General features: G+C 47.7%; 1 protein-coding gene across 2 annotated transcripts in view; it reads left to right on the forward strand.

The window, feature by feature from the left end:
* CLPTM1L (CLPTM1 like) overlaps positions 1-14,370 on the forward strand; it is a 127,641-nt gene that overhangs the window by 33,107 nt on the left and 80,164 nt on the right. For both annotated transcript variants that reach the window (XM_077269382.1, XM_077269383.1), the window contains exon 8: positions 6,439-6,533. In XM_077269382.1, the coding sequence (XP_077125497.1) occupies positions 6,439-6,533 (95 nt within the window). The remainder of the gene's footprint in view (positions 1-6,438; positions 6,534-14,370) is intronic.

Below are 14,370 nucleotides of genomic sequence, written 5' to 3' on the forward strand. Positions count from 1 at the left end.
TACTAATTATTTATTTTGTTTTTCAGATTCAACTTTTAGGGAATCAGGGTGTTAATTCACTCTACCTTCTCATTATTAGCGGCTGAGCGAGCAGTGTGGTGTCACCCACATCGCAACACTCAGGCCTGCTGGCAGGACATTTCTCCCCTGCGCCTTCATTGGTGCCTCAGGGTGAGTTTGGTGGCTGGTCCTTGCCGAATTTCCTCCTCACCCCTCTCCTCGGAGAGGGCTGAGAGGGAGACGGTAGTCACCAGCGGTGACCTCCCCCCCTTTTCCCTAAGGGGGTTGATGCCGTCTCCTGAAAGAGGGTTCTACTTTCCAGCGTCCCTGGCTTCCCTTGGGCCCCTGGACGACCCTCACCATACAGCGCTGCAGATCAAGGTAATGAAGATATACCGGGGGGAAGGGGATTGTGTTTGTATTACGCGCCATTTCCACGCTGGCTCCCTTCCCTCCCCTGGACCTGTCTGAGCTGCCCTGCCGTCTATTCCATGCGTTGTCCTCGCGCGCAGGCTCTAGCGAATCGCTATCCGCTTGCCTCCATTCAGCGCCGCGGCTCCCCTTTTTACTTTCACTTTCCCTCCTAATCGCCCGCGCTTTCTTGGCGCCCAGCGATATTTTAATGCAGCTCACACACCCCCTTCTGCCGCTGGACCTATCAGGGGTTTCTCTCTCTTCCCTGTCATTGGCTGTGCGCTTAACCCCTTCCCCACGAGGCCTCCATTCCTCCTACATCTTGGTCCTCAGCTAGTGCTTCATTAACGCCCTCCGCATTAAGTGTGCGCATTTATCGCGCGCTTTTCTCCCTATCAAGGGACCTCCTCTCCCTACCCGGTGCACTCCTCTGGTGGCACAGTCAACAGAAGGGCCCTTACTCCCACCAGACGCAGACTAGGACCTTCGTTTACCGGCCCTGTCACCGCGGGTGCCGAGACTACACATAATTCCATGTCCTTTGCTAATTTAGTCTCCAACTTTGGGGCCCCCACTTCCTGACACTGTCAGACGTGGCCAATTTTCATATCGGACTAGGACCTTCTTTTATGCCAATTTCCAGTCCTGTCATTGTCGGTGTGGAGGCTTCGCATAATTATGTGTACCTGGCCTAATGAGAGAGTGGTTTTTTTTTTCTCTATCCCTCTCTCCCGATACACGCGCCCCGTGGGGGGGGGGGGACATAGTGTATCTCTGCCTGCAGGTTGAGTGAAGATTCGAAACCGTATGAAGAATCGTGCAGCCACCATCGTTTTCCGAAGGGCATAACAGGCGTCCATCACCCTACTGGTTCTGGTGACACTGCAGCCTGAACATTGACAGCCGTCTCTGTTATCAGGTAGGACCAGCTCAGACTGGTTATTTTCTCTCTTCACAAGGGCTTAGCTCTCCCAGCTGTAGCCCTAGCCTATTACTTATGCCAAATCTCTGGGAGGCCCTTTCCTGTCCCTATAATCCGTGATGCTTGTGCCATCGGTACAAGAGCAGTGGCATTCAAAGAAACCCTCTAACACCCGGGATGAGAGCACTCCTCTCCTTCCGGAGTGGGCTATTGCCAGGTCACAGTCGGTCTCAGATCTGACCAAACTCTCACAGTCCCTGGTCCAGGTCCTGGAGCGTCCTACACATTTGTCTTCTGCCACCAGTGCTCCGAACACCTCTCACGGTGATTCGCACGCACCCGACTGCGACTTTCACAGGGACAGATGGCGTACAAACCAAAAGAATCGGCTGGTCCCTCTACTTTCTCCTGGATGCATTCCTCATCCCATGCCCCTCCGCGGAGGTGGTTTTTGGGTCGGATATGGGTTCCCAGTCTGAGTCTGATACGGACCAAACCTGAAAGATGCAAGATATGCTCAATAACCTTATCTTGGCAAAATAACAAATTTCTAAACTTACGGGAGGACAAGGCCCCTGCTCACGAGCACTCCGTTACTTTCAAATGGGTAAAAGTGTTTTTCCTGGAATTTTCCCTGATCAGGGAACTTGTCATGACTATGTCTAAACACTGGGAGCGCGCTGAAAAGCGCCTCCCAGGTAGGAGGAAGCTGCACATCCTCTACCCCTTTAGACCAGGCCTTCTTGACAAATGGGCAGAATCCCTAAGGTGGATCCGCCGCCTTCTCGCCTGTCTTCCTAGACAGCCTTGTCTCTACTGATCAGTGCATCCCTTAAGAATTCTACAGATAGACAGATTGAATCCTTTAAGTCACTCTTAGAGGCGGCTGGTGCCTCTCTCTCTCTCTGTCCCACATTTGCCTACACCTGGGTGTCAAATTCCATGTCTGTCGGGGCAAGAATACTTCGTCAAGATATTCTAGCGGCCGCTCCTCCGGATGGGAAATATCTCGTGTCCGCTCCCCTTTTGATGCGGCTGGTTGTTCCGTCACGACTACCGGCAGCATCGTTGCCATTCATCGCATTCTCTGGACTCACTGGTTTTGCCTCCCAAGTCTCTAGTTTCGGATGCCACTGGCGGGGAAAAACACCTCGCTTTTCCGGTCCAAACCTAATGTCCTTTTAATAGGAAAGGGTTGCTTCAACCTCGAGAGAGATAGCAACTTCCGGCTACAATATCGACCGTTCTTCTCCCCAGAAAGAAGTTTCCTTTTGGTTTTTCACCCGTCAAGACATACGTCACAGGCTCCAACAGTTCTTAAGGCAGTCTTTACCTGCCATTCACAGAAGTGATCGTACCCGTCCACAGGAACGTACTGTTCTCGAGGTTCTATTCTATTCCTTCTTGGTCTCGAAGAAAGGCTGAACGCTCCTCCGTTTTTAGTCCTCGAGCGGTTTACCGGTCACGTTCGGTCCTGTCTTTTCAGGACGATGTAACTAAGTTCGGTGATCATGTTCATGGACTCGGGAGAATTTTCCTCACATTCTTATTGTGTTTAGCTTCAGAGGCTCCTATGATGTGCGATCCATGAGGGTCCTTATCAGTTCACGGCCCTCCCCTTCATCCTAGCCTCTGCTCCCAGACTATTTACGTCATGGCAGCGGTCAGGGTCATTCTTCTATCCAAGAGATTTTTCATATTTCCCTACTTAAGCGATCTTCTGATCAATGAGCCGTCCCACTGAGACTGCAACCAGAGTCTTCAGTTTACTCTACATATCCGGGTCCATCTCAGCTAGATTATAAACAGAAAAGTCCTCCCTCACCTTCGCTCACTACTTGGTGTTTCTAGGTATGGGGTCGACATGACCCAAGCCCGTCTCTTCCTTCCAAAGGAGAAGGTTGTTCATCCCTCTGCCAGGGGTTTTCTATTCTCTGAAGCGACCAGCTTCTCTTCTCCTATGGTCCTGCATAGGAGTTCTAGGGGGAATGGATTGTCGCCTCGGAAACCGTTCCTTTTGCCCAGTTCCAAGCCCGCCCCCTTCAGCGGGCTCTCTGGTCGTCTCCACGGAAAATCCTGTGCTTCTTCCTCTGAGTGAGGCAGTCCCTCATCTGGTGACTCCGTTGGCATCAGTCCTATAAAGGAAGTTCCTCTTTCCTCTCTAGTGGCAGGTTTTCACCAACAACACCAGTCTCATCTTTTGTGGAGCCATTTTTTCTTCGTCACACAGCGCAGGGCCACTGGAACGCCCAAGAGACAATGCCACGGCCGAGGTTTACATAAACCGTTAAGGCGGTACTCGCATCAAACAAGTGAAGTCAGAGTTAACAAGGTTTCTGCGAGAGGCAGAGCGTAATGTTTCCGCCATATCAGCCGTGCACATTACGAGGGTAGGAAACTGGGCAATCAATTTTCTGAGCCATCTGGGTCTCGCTTCGGGGCAGCTAATGGCTCAGCCCCGCTGTCTTCATCCATATACGCTGAAATGGGGCTCTCCGGGCGTTGTCCTCGTGGCGTCTTGGATAAACCACAAGGTTCCTTGTTTCGTAGCCAGATCCCGGGACCTGCTAGCCACCTGTTGCGATGCTCTAGCAATATCGTGGTCACAATTCCATCTGCTCTCTCCTTTCCCGTCTCTCCCCTCGGCCCGAGAGTTGTGAAAAGGATAAAGGAAGAAGGGATCCGTATATTCCTGTTATCTTCGGATTGGCCAAGAAAGGACCGGTGAATATGTTCATATACGCCCCTGGGAAGCTTCCAGGCCGTCCAGATCCTCCCTCTCAAGGTTCTCTCTTCCACCAGAGTTCATAGTCTCTGTCTTTAACAGCATGGCCGTTGAGGCCATAGTCCTGGGGGAGGCTGGTTTTTCCCCGTCTGGTTATTCAGACCATGATTGGGACTGGAAAACCAGCATCCTTGCGTATCTACTACAAATACTGTAAGGCCTTCTTTTGGTGGAGTATGGACAAGGGTCTGGTCCCTATGTCCGTTTTCCTTTCATTCTTCGTTTTCTTCAAGGAGTCGCCCACCTGTCTCCTCCTTATCCTCCGATAAATCCATGGGATTTTAATCTTGTCTTAGGCGCGCCGCAGAGCGCCCCTGTTTTAGCCCATTCAACACATGACATTTCTCTTTGTTCAATTAGGTCCATCAGGAGAGTTTCCAAGTTAGCGGCATTGTCCTGTCAGGACAAGGTGGTTCTCGGGCCTGGCCCTTCCTTTCTTCCCGAGGTGGTCTTTTCCTTTCTCATTAACAAAGTCATTGACCTTCCTTCTGTGTCTCTCCAGTCCATCCCCTGGAGAAACCCCTCTACAAGCTGGATTCCGACACAGCTCTCCGAGTCTACCTTTCAAGGACTGCTCCCTTTCGTCAATCTAATTCCCTGCTCATCACCTCTGAAGGTTGCCTTAAAGGGCTTCTAGTTTCTCCATTGCCGTTAGGCATTCCGCGTTCAGGACAAACAGCCTCTTCCGACGGTGCAGGCTCCTCCAGGGGTGAAGGCTCACTCCGCCCTGCGGTGGGGGCCTCCTAGGCTGTTCGTTACCAGGATTTGGCTTTCCAGACTGTAAGGCCGCAACCTGGTCATCTTTGTCCTCTTTTGTTAGTCTTTACAGAGTTCATACCATGCCTCGTCTGATGCAGGTCTCGGAAGGAAGGTGCTGCAGGTGGCGGTTTTGCACCGACCGACCTGAGCCCATTTATTCCTTGAATCTTCCGGTTTCCCACCCTAGGGACTGCTTTGGGACGTCCCATGGTTACCTGTGTCCCCCAATGAAGCGATAAAGAAAGAGGGATTTTTGGTACTCGCCGTAAAATCTCTTTCTTGGAGCCTTCATTGGGGGACACAGCACCCTCCCTAACTGTTTGTACCATTAATGTACCTCCGTTGTTGCATTTGCCCATATGTGGTACCATTATTTGGTATGTTGTACCATTATTTGATCTATGTGTCTTCATGTTGGTTTGGTACATATGTTGTACCATTATTTGGTCTATGTGTCTCCGTTGTTGGATTGGTACATATGTTGAGTTTTGGTTGCTTCTCCTACTGCTTTAACACTAACTGAGGTACTTCCTGCCTGTCGGTGGGTGTATACTGTAGAGGAGGAGCTATTTTCCTTTTTTGCATAGTGTCAGCCTCCTAGCGACAGCAGCATACACCCATGGTTACCTGTGTCCCCTAATGAAGGCTCCAAGAAAGAGATTTTACGGTGAGTACCAAAAATCCCTCTTTTTCAGCCACAGCAACCCCTCAAAAATGCAATAAGAAGCAATCAAAATGTATCTTCCACAAAATGATATTAATAAAAATATCAACGCTTCACGCTAAAAACACACCCCTCTCACAGCTCTATCCAGCGAAAAAATCAAAACATTATGGGTCTCCGAAAATGGCAACACGGGCAATATTTTTATTTTTACGTATTCCTGAATTTTTTTTTTCATCGCTTTAATTATGTAAAACTCTCTGCATGTTTAGCATTGCTGCAGTCCTGCTGACCTGGAGAATCTTTTGTATTTGTTTCTTATAATAAATGCCTAAAACAATTTAAAAAAAAAAAAAACTCCAAGAAACAATTGCAGGGTGTTTTTGTCACAATTGTGTTGCCCTTGGAATTTTTTCCCTTTTCACATGGCAAAGTGGATGGTGTCATCCAAAAACGCAACTTGTCCCACAGAATACAAGCCTCATGTGGCTATATTGACAAAAAATAAAAACGTTATTGCTCCTGGAAGAAGAAATATTGCTTAAAAGCAGGAAAGTTCTATAAAGAGAGGATCAGATAGAGGCAGACCCTGACATTGACCTGCAAGTGTAAGTTCTCCTAAAAACAGTTACTGTTCTCTATAGAACTTTATGAGCACCATCTGCCATCTCCTATCTCAGTAATGGGAAAGTCTGTATTCAGTACCTATGAATTAAAATTACAAAAGTTCTTGTTTTATTGCTTATTATTGATTTATAAAATAATTACCGTAGTGATGGTTACTCTTTACAGTAATCTAGCCGTGTTGACTAGTGCAAGTTCTGCACATGGCCTGATTTGTACATTTGTGTATGTGATATATAAATAATGTGACATTGTTATTCTTTTTGGCAGGCTTTTCTGAAAAAGACACCGATGAAGTAAAGGGGATTTTCGTGGACACCAATCTTTATTTTCTAGCTCTTACCTTTTTTGTAGCTGCCTTTCATGTAAGTTGATCTTTGTGTGTGTACATGTGTTATCATTTATCCGAAACGCACAACTAGCTGTTCGTGGCTGACGAGACTTGATGGGGCTGAGTTACTAATATTGTGTAACAAACTTATGGTGCATTTACACCAGTAGATAGTGAACTAGCGACCATAGAAACCCTCGTTCCTGATTACCTGCCGAATAAGCATAAAAAATCATTGTCATTGGCAGCAATATACTACGTGGACATGCATATTCTAGAATACCCTATGCGTTAGAATCGGGCCACCATCTAGTACTGTATATGTGTCACAGAGAAAAAAAATACAATTTGCATTTTTTTCACAGTCTCTTTTATGGTTCTTTTTTGAACTCACCTCCACTTTTACTGCATTAGTTTTTCAGTGTTCAGAAATATATCCAGTATGGTACCAATGTGTGTACTAGACACACGGCTTTGCCTATAATAATAGACGGCACACCATTTGGTCTTTAGGGTAAAATTGAAGGAATTCCAGGACCCATACAAAGCTTACAGAGACATTGACCAAACAAAAATATCCTTCCAGGAATTATTAGTGGTAGAGGGAGGCATGCTCCTAAAAACACATTGGCTGATTATAAAACTTGGTCTTGCTAACAAAACAGTTGTCCCGCATTTGCGTATATTGTAGCAGGAAGAATAAACAGTACTGGAATGAAGGGCAAAACGTGGAGGAAAATGCAGCCAACTATGTGGCAAAGCTGAGTTTGTTCCAAAGATGAACACCAGCAGGGCTAGAATGACAGGTTTATCTTTCAGAGACTGGTTGTACAACGTCCATTTAGCTCAATCAATCTCTATATGAGAGACGAATGTGCCAATTGACGTGGTACACCATAGTAGGCTCCCACCCGCCAAGGTAGGAACCGCAATATGCACAAAACAACCAATCCCCTACAGAATCTGTAAAGTATTGTCTGGTGCACGAGGTTCTTCAAGAACCATACAATAAAGCCCCACGTGTGACAGCCGTCTGCTGCATCAGTCCCACACATACCAGCGCCTGGGAAGCAGCGGTACTTTAGACGAGCGGTGACAGTTTTCCCATGGACCGGAGACACTTACACGCTTAATGGGTCTGTGCACCTTAGTGTGTTTCCACAGACCGTGTGTCCGTGGGCAAAATACATTAACATGTCCATGTTTAAACAGTAGCACGGGCCGCAAAATGTACTGATTGCACACAGATACAAACTGTGTGTAATCCGTGAGACACATACGTCACCTCGGAAGCAGTGGTACAATTAGCGCTGCTGCCCGGCGCGGGGTGCTGAAGATGGCTCACATCATTCTCCCCTGCTTGTGCTCTGATCAGCACTAGCAGGGGAGAATAATGCGAGTTATATTCAACTGATAACTGCGAGAGCAGGCGGTGGCTGATAAGAGCATTAATCAGCTGCCGTCTGCGCTATAAATAAACTGGCGTGGGCATACCTCCCAACTTTTAAAGATGGGAAATAGGGAAAAAGTTTGTGGCGCGCAATGTGCGCCGCGTCAAATTTTAGGCCACGCCTCTGACCACACCCATTCATAATTAGTCACACCTATATCCACGTCCCAACCACACCCATTTAGCATTGCTGATCACACTGTTTCATATACAATAATTATAAACAAAAAAATATGGCCACAGAGTGCTCCATACTGTATAATGGCCACACATGATGCTCTATACTGTATGATGACCACACATGATGCTCCATACTGTATAATGGCCGCACATGATGCTCCATACTGTATAATGACCGCACATGATGCTCCATACTGTATAATGACCGCACATGATGCGCTATACTGTATATTGGCTGCACATGATGCTCCATACTGTATAATGACCTTACATGATGTTCCATACTGTATAATGACCGCACATGATGCTCCATACTGTATAATGACCCCACATGATGCTCCATACTGTATAATGACCGCACATGATGCTCCATACTGTATAATGACCGCACATGATGCTCCCTACTGTATAATGACCGCACATGATGCTCCCTACTGTATATTGGCCTCACATGATGCTCCCTACTGTATATTGGCCGCACATGATGCTCTATACTGTATAATGACCGCACATGATGCTCCATACTGTATAATGACCGCACATGATGCTCCATACTGTATAATGACCGCACATGATGCTCCATACTGTATAATGACCGCACATGATGCTCCATACTGTATATTGGCCTCACATGATGCTCCATACTGTATAATGACCCCCATGATGCTCCATACTGTATAATGACCGCACATGATGCTCCATACTGTATAATGACCCCATATGATGCTCCATACTGTATATTGGCCGTACATGATGCTCCATACTGTATAATGACCGCACATGATGCTCCATACTGTATAATGGCCCCACATGATGCTCCATACTGTATAATGGCCCCACATGATGCTCCATACTGTATAATGGCCCCACATGATGCTCCATACTGTATAATGGCCCCACATGATGCTCCATACTGTATAATGGCCCCACATGATGCTCAATACTGTATAATGACCGCACATGATGCTCAATACTGTATAATGACGGCACATGATGCTCCATACTGTATAATGACCGCACATGATGCTCCATACTGTATATTGGCCGCACATGATGCTTCATACTGTATAATGACCCCATATGGTGCTCCATACTGTAATGACCGCACATGATGCTCCATACTGTATATTGGCCGCACATGATGCTCTATACTGTATATTGGCCGCACATGATGCTCCATACTGTTTAATGACCCCACATGATGCTCAATACTGTATAATGACCGCACATGATGCTCCATACTGTATAATGACCGCACATGATGCTCCATACTGTATATTGGCCGCACATGATGCTTCATACTGTATAATGACCCCATATGATGCTCCATACTGTAATGACCGCACATGATGCTCCATACTGTATATTGGCCGCACATGATGCTCTATACTGTATATTGGCCGCACATGATACTTCGTACCATATAATGGCCACACATAGCTACTCCTACACACGCTGCTGCGCTCCTTACACTTTGCACACACGGCTCCGCTCCATACACCTCATACACACGGCTCTGCTCCGTACACCTCGTACAAATTTAGCTCCGCTCCATACACCTCATACACACGGCTCCGCTCCATACACCTCGCACACACACGGCTCCGCTCCATACACCTCGCACACACACGGCTCCGCTCCATACACCCCGCACACACAAGGCTCCTCTCCATACACCTCGCACACACACGGCTCCGCTTCATACACCTCGCACACACACGGCTCCGCTCCATACACCTCAGTCATACACACACCTTAATTGTGCCATGATTTGCTGTCTCATTATAGCACATGATGATACAGTGTCAGACTGTCACAGGGGCTTTGGCTTAGCCCTTTTATGTGTGGGGAAAAAAAGCAGCCACAATAGCGTCGTCACCCTCTCCCAGGGAGCTGCAGCTACTCCTCCTCTGAAATGCACTGACTGGAGTGTCAGTGAGTCATCGATCTGTGACATCGACTACTCACTCACTGATCTGCATCTGTCGCTCTGCAATAACACAGCAGTGAGCACTGGGCAGCCGAGGCAAACAGAGGGAGGGAGGCTGTGAGTGTGTCTATCCCTCCCTGCTCAGCCCCACTCATTCCACGCACGATTACTAGCCAGGCATTATTAGCTCCAGTCCACTGGTCTGCTGCTTACATTGCCGCCGGCACACAGGCTGTGTTCGGCTGTTACGTACCTCAAACTAGAAGTGTCCCCTCTCTCTCCCTCTCTGAACAGTGACGCTGGGAGACTCAGGAACATACGGAAGGGGAAGGGGCGTGGCCTAACAAAAGGGTGTGACGGCAGTTTCTCCTGCTGTCTCCGGGATCACAGCGTCCTGCGCTGGACAGCGGGGCAAAGCATCAAATCCGGGACAGTCCCGCACAATGAGGGACGGTTGGGAGCTATGGGCGTGGGTTCCCCTGTATTTTTGATAACCAGCCAGGGAAAACAGACAGCTGCAGTTTGAAGCCCTCAGTTGTCTGCTTTAGCAAAGCTGGTTGTCAGAAATACAGGGGAACCCATGACGGATTTTTTATTTATGTATTAATTTATAACGCAAGCAGCTGATTAATACTTCCATCAGCCACCACCTGCTCTCACTGTTATTAGCGACAGTAGGTGTAGGCTGATAGAAGTAGTAGTCCCATTGGCCGCCGCTTGCTCTCCCTGTTATCAGTTGAATACAATTCTTATCATTCTCCCCTGCTTGCGCTGATCACAGTACAAACAGGGTTGAATGATGAGAGCAGTCTTCAGCACCCGGCGCCAGGCAGCGGCGCTAACTGTACCACTGCTTCCCAGGTGACGGTACGTGTCTCACTGATTACACAGAGCTTGTATCTGTGTGCAATCAGTATGCACATGTGCGGGACATTTTGCAGCCCGTGCTGCTGTTTAAACATGGACACGTTAATGTATTTTGCCCACGGACACACGGTCTGTGGAAACACACTAAGATGCACAGACGCATTAAGTGTGTAAGTGTCTCCGGCACATTGCAAAACTGTCACCACACATACTGGAGACACTGACTTGTGAAAGAAGCCTAAGAACTCTGTGTCACAACTGCTACTCCCAGTAAACTAAGTCATACATTGTTGGGATCAAGGTCTCTGTTCCTACATTATGCTGCTTTTAGATGAGGCAGCAGAAACCTGGTGACAGATTCCCTTTAACGCCTTCACGATATAGGACGCACGTTTCTGTAATATCTTGTGTCCCTAACTGCATCTTTCCTGGCTGATGACGGCTGGATTATTCAGCCATCATCTGCCTCTAACAGCCATGGTTGGATAACCTGCTAAATGCCGTGACGTGATAGGGGGGGTGCGGATGGGCTGCAATGACAGATGGGGTCTGCTGAAGACCACCGTGTTAGACATTACGATTCTCCTGTGAAAGTCAGCGTTTAGCTGGTATTCGTAGGAGATCGAGATTTTTACTATACATAGTAGTGTTGATGCACTGCTATGTCATTGAACAAGAGATCAGATGATTGCAGCTTCAAATCTCCTAAGGGGAGGGGACTATTAAATACAGTTAAAAATAAAAAAAAGTTAAGAATGTAAAAAAAAAAAAAAAAAAACCTCTTAAATCACCTCCCCCCCCATCAAAAATAAATACAGTTAAAAAATACACATATTTGGTATCGCTGGGTTTGTGAAAGTCGATCTATCAAAATATAGACCACTGCCTTTATTGACCAATTCTCCACCTGGCTCCTTCACTTTCTGTCTGCTGACATCCCACCATCATCATGGGTGACTTCAACATCCCCATTGACACCCACCAGTCAGCAGCCTCCAAACTCCTGTCCCTGACTTCATCCTTTGGACTTACTCAGTGGTCCTCCTCAGCCACCCACACAGACGGACACACATTAGACCTGGTCTTCACCCGTTTATGCTCCTTATCTACCTTCACAACCTCCCCTCTCCCTCTATCTGACCACCATCTACTCGCTTTCTCATCCCTGTCCTCCTCACCTGTCACCCATGTCCAGTACCATTCGCACCCACGCAGGAACCTCGCACACCTAGACACCCACACACTCTCTGACTCTATCCTACCACTGTCCTCTATATCCTCACTCCACGACAGACACTGCCACTGCTTTCTACAATGCCACTCTTGCATCAGCTATTGACACGGTTGCCCCTGTCATGCATAGCAGAGTGCGACAAACCAATAGACAACCCTGGCACAATAACATCACTAAAAAGCTTCGGCAAGTATCCAGAATTGCAGAACGGCGTTGGAAGAAAACGCATTCACAAGTTGATTTCACTGCACTCAAACAAGCAACACTGGCATTCAAATCAGCTCTCATCTCTGCTAAACAGGCCTACTTCACAACCCTCCTATCTTCCTTATCCCACAACCCCAAACAGTTGTTCAACACTTTTAACTGCCCCCTCCGAGTTCCCGAGGACTTTGCCACGCACTTCAAAAATAAGATAGACCAAACAAGGCAAGTCTTTGTTGTCCAACCACCACACCCCCTTTGTATGAGAGACCAATGCCCAAACCCCATAACTTAACTCTCCAAAATCTCTGAAGGGGAGCTTGCTCATCTTATCTCCAAATCGCACCTCACCACTTGTGCACTTGACCCCATCCCATCCCACCTCCTCCCCAACCTCCCCACCACACTAATCCCATCCCTAACCCATCTCTTCAACCTTTCACTAACTTCTGGTACCTTCCCCTCTGCCTTCAAACATGCCACAATCACACCTATCCTCAAAAAGCCATACCTTGACCCAAGCGCTATGTCCAGCTATCGCCCCATATCTTTGCTCCCATTTGCTTCCAAACTCCTTGAGCAGCATGTCCATGCTGAACTTTCCTCTCACTTTGCATCTAACTCTCTCTTCGACAACCTACAATCTGGCTTCTGTCCCCACCATTCCACTGAGATTGCCCTGATCAAAATTACTAACGACTTACTTACAGCCAAAGCTAACAGACAATTCTCTATACTCCTCCTAGACCTGTCCTCTGCCTTCGACACAGTTGACCACTGCCTCCTACTACAGATCCTCTCTTCCTTTGGGATCAAAGACCTTGCCCTATCTTGGATCTCCTCATACCTTGCCAACCACACATTTCGTGTTTCCTACTCCCATACTACCTCTTCATCTCGCCCCCTCTCTGTTGGAGTCCCCCAAGGCTCTGTCCTAGGAACCTTACTCTTCTCAATCTGTACACTCGGCCTGGGACAACTCATAAGGTCCTATGGCTTCCAGTACCTATATGACGATGACACTCAGATCTACCTCTCGGGCCCAGATGTCACCTCTCTGCTCTCCAGAATCCCAGAGTGTCTATCAGCCATATCCTCCTTATTCTCCTCTCGCTTCCTCAAGCTCAATGTGGACAAATCTGAACTCCTAATCTTTCCTCCATCACGCACATCTTCCCTTCCTGATCTATCTATCAAAATAAATTAAATCACACTTTCCCCTGTCCCCAAAATCCGCTGCCTCGGAGTCACCCTTGACTCTGCCCTGTCCTTCAAACCGCACATCCAAGCTCTCGCCACCTCCTGTCACCTCCAGCTCAAAAATATTTCCAGAATCCGACCTTTCCTCAGCCCAAACTCTACCAAAATGCTCGTGCATGCCCTAATCATCTCCCGCCTTGACTACTGCAACATTCTCCTCTGTGGCCTACCTTCTAATACTCTCGCACCCCTCCAGTCCATCCTTAACTCTGCTGCCCAACTAATTAATCTCTCTTCTCGCTACACTCCTGCTTCCCCTCTTTGTAAATCCCTTCACTGGCTCCCAATTTCCCAGCGTATCCAGTTTAAATTACTAACACTGACCTACAAAACCATCCATAACCTTTCTCCTCCGTATATTTCCACACTAATCTCTCAATATCTTCCCTCACATAATCTCCGGTCCTCCCAAGACCTCCTCCTCACCTCCACGCTTCTTCGCTCCTCTCCCAACTTCTCCCGAATATCACCCATCCTCTGGAATTCAGTGCCCCAGCACGTCCGGTTATCCACTACTTTTGGATCCTTCAAAAGAAACCTGAAAACCTACCTCTTCAAAGAAGCTTACAGCCTGTAAAGACCACACGGCCACCTCAACACCATTGCAGCTACTGCAACCCTCGATCTGCTGTCTTCTTAATCCTGTAGAATGTAAGCCTGCAAGGGCAGGGTCCTCTTCCCTCTGTACCAGTCTGTCATTGTTAGTTTTGTTTACTGTAAGTGATAGGCCACGTTCACACGCTGCG

Source organism: Ranitomeya variabilis, chromosome 6, assembly GCF_051348905.1.
Source record: "Ranitomeya variabilis isolate aRanVar5 chromosome 6, aRanVar5.hap1, whole genome shotgun sequence".
NCBI lineage: Eukaryota > Metazoa > Chordata > Amphibia > Anura > Dendrobatidae > Ranitomeya > Ranitomeya variabilis.